The 2,949-nt window shown below is 56.7% G+C and overlaps 1 protein-coding gene across 1 annotated transcript in view; it reads left to right on the forward strand.

Annotated features, from left to right (window-relative positions):
- The first annotated feature begins 1,771 nt into the window (after positions 1-1,771).
- The window catches only part of Plcl1 (phospholipase C like 1 (inactive)), a 315,943-nt gene continuing 314,765 nt past the window's right edge, over positions 1,772-2,949 (forward strand). The window contains exon 1 of the mRNA XM_031367529.1: positions 1,772-2,486. Within this exon, the coding sequence (XP_031223389.1) occupies positions 2,244-2,486 (243 nt within the window). The 5' untranslated portion in view covers positions 1,772-2,243. The remainder of the gene's footprint in view (positions 2,487-2,949) is intronic.

Consider the following 2,949-nt stretch of genomic DNA (forward strand, 5'->3'; position numbering starts at 1 on the left):
AGGAGAGGTCCTTGGTCCTGTGAAGGTTCTGTGCCCCAGTGTAGGGGAATGCCAGGGCTAATAAGTGGGAGAGGGTAGGGTGGCAACATGGGGAGGGGGGAGCCAATAGGGGTTTGCTCTTGTTGTTTTTGTTTGTTTGTTTGTTTGTTCCTGGGAGGGGAAACTGGGAAAAGAAAAATCATATGACATATAAATAAAGAAAATATCTAATAAAAAAAAAGAAAAACAATAGCCTAAAATTGGCTATACTTCTGAGGACAAAATAGAATTTTTCTATGTAACAATTGTGAAGCAGCGCTCGCTATTTCGGTTGTAGTTCTCATCATCTCACTAGAGGGCAGTGTTGCTTCTAATAAACCAGAGCTCGCCTGGCGTCTAGAGGACGCTCATTGCTGGGTTGCATGTATATTTACAGAAAAGGTAAAGACAGTCTTTCTAGTCTTCCCTAGGAGATGGTAAATGTCAAATATGAATCTCCCAAGAGCCCCATCTCGTCCTTACTGGTTGTTGCCCCAGGGGAGCTAGATAAAAAAGTGAAGAGAGAGCGGAGGGAGCCGTGTAGCAGATCTGTTCTCAGTGCATGTACCAACCAGCCAGTAGCCAAGGCTCCCTGGGCTCTTATGTCCTCTCTTAAATAAAAGAGCTGCCGTAGATGATCCCCAAGACCCCAGTGCATCCTTAAAATGCTAGAAATCTAATAAAATTCTGGCTGTGAAGGACTGAAAAATTTCTTGGTGCTGTTGGCCACGTTAAGGAAGAAGTATAATCTCGAATTATGAAATGATTAGTAATTGAAATGCATTTAATGACCTAAGTGAGGTTTAGTACAGGCCTCGATGCTCCAAATCTTTTAAATGAGAATGTTGTCGTCCAACTCCCCAGGGACCTTAGAGCCATTGTCTACATTTGCTCATGGTGTGGTTAATGCTCTTGAGTCCCTGCTCTGCACTTGATTGCTAGCTTGGTGGAAGGAGCAAAATGTATTGATTTAGAATTATATGTAGAAAGGAGGCTGACTCCTCGCCCTCGCCGGGGAACGTTTTAGGGTAGAGACTAAACCTGCCAGTGACCTTGTCGCTATGTGGCTTCCATCATCTCTGTGTTTCATTCGGCGGCATTCCCAGGGTTTTGGTTGTTCTGTTTCCTCTTACCCTTTCATCCAACTCCTTGTCATACTGACTCAGATAACTGAGTGAAGGTAGAATCCGCTCGCTCGTAGAACCTGAGGCAAACTGTGGAACTCCAGGGTCCTAGTGCGTGGACTTCACTTCTAAGGATTGGCAGGAGAGCCAGTGATTAACCCTTGGCGGTGCCAAGTGTCACTGCTACCCCCCTCCCCCCCCAAAAACAAACAAACAAAAAACGCTCTTGACCTCGCTCAACACGCTCTTTAGTCCAGATTTGCTATTTTGCAGAATGTTTCCTCCTGCTTCTCCCTGCCTCCCGCAGCCCACCCCACCCGCGTCTCACTTCTTGCACCATTTCAGGCTGCTTTCGCCTTTCTAAACTTCCTAAAATGTACTCTGAGTGCCTGCGGGTGCGCACACTGGCGCGCGCATCCTCGCCTAAGTACCGGGGCCAGCGGGGCTGGGCAGGCTCCGAGCAACAGAACACATTCCATTCTTCGCGCTCGGGCACACCCCTCCGCGGTGAGGATTGGTCGGGCCGAACCCCCCCTGGCGAGCCTCGGTTCCTGAGAGGCCGGGGAGCCTGCCAATCCCCACGGGCTGTCAAAACAAGTCTTCCCTCCCTGTCACAGGCGAGCGGAGTGGAGGCCGCCGCCGCCGCCGCACTTCCTGGGGCGGCCGCGCTGCGGTCGGCGGGCAGGTGGCTGGTGGCCGGTCCGCAGTCGCCGCTGGAGCCGCGCACGTCCCGGCTCCGGAGGCTCCCGGCTCCGGCGCCCGCTGCCTTTTGTCTGCACAGAGCCGGCGCTCGCCTCGCGTCTCCGGTACCTCCCGCTGGCTGCTTTTCGCCTGCTTCTCCCTCCCGCTCACATCTTCTCCCCGCCCCCGCCGCCGGCCCGCGCCGGCCCGCTGACCTCCTGGACCACAGCCCGAGGACGCCTCTGCCCGAGCGATGTCTCCTCTCTACAAAGTTGCGGCTGCCACTGCAGCCGCCGTCGCGCGCTGAAACAAAGTCTAGCGGGGGTTTCTTTCCTCCCGGCGCCTGAGCGCACCCGTGCCCGGGGCTGGACGCCGCTGGCGGTCGTGCAGTCTCGCCGGGAGCCTAGAACGTGCTCCGCTATGGCTGAGGGCGCGGCTGGCAGGGAGGCTCCGGCGCCTCTCGACGTTGCCGGGGGCGAAGACGACCCCCGAGCCGGCGCCGACGCTGCCTCCGGGGACGCCGCACCCGCGGCTTCGGGGGGCCGGATGAGGGACCGTCGCAGCGGGGTCGCGTTGCCGGGCGCTGCGGGGGTCCCCGCGGATAGCGAGACTGGCCTCCTGGAGGCTGCGCGGGCGACCCCCCGGCGCAGCAGCATCATCAAGGTAAGCCGAGCAGCAGCGGCCCAGAGCCTGGTATGGGTGTCGGGTGGGTAGGGGACATCCCCCCCAATCCCCGGGCAGGATGTTCATTGCCCCAGGCGTCGCAGGCTGGGCATTGTTTTCTCCCAACTCCTTCTCCGCCAAACCTTCCTGCCTAGTCCGGAGGTTCCCAGACTCAGCTGTTGGCCTTGAGAAGCAGAAGTGACTTCCTCTCTGACAGCGGAGGAAAAGTTCCTCTCTGCGCTCTGCGCTTTCTGCGGTTTGAAGGATGCTTTCCCTCATTTTCTCCGCAAGCCTCACTAACCGGTGGATGGGAGGAGGAAGGGTGGACTTGAGATAAATGCAGACCTGAGTGCTGGCTGTGCATTCTCCAGCGGAGGGAGGGCTAGCCTTCTTGAACAGCAATGGCTAAGCACAGCTTACTTTTAAGCGTGTGGGAAATCTCTCCCCCCCCCCCCCCCCCCCC

The sequence above is a fragment of the Mastomys coucha genome, unplaced genomic scaffold, assembly GCF_008632895.1.
Source record: "Mastomys coucha isolate ucsf_1 unplaced genomic scaffold, UCSF_Mcou_1 pScaffold14, whole genome shotgun sequence".
Lineage (NCBI taxonomy): Eukaryota > Metazoa > Chordata > Mammalia > Rodentia > Muridae > Mastomys > Mastomys coucha.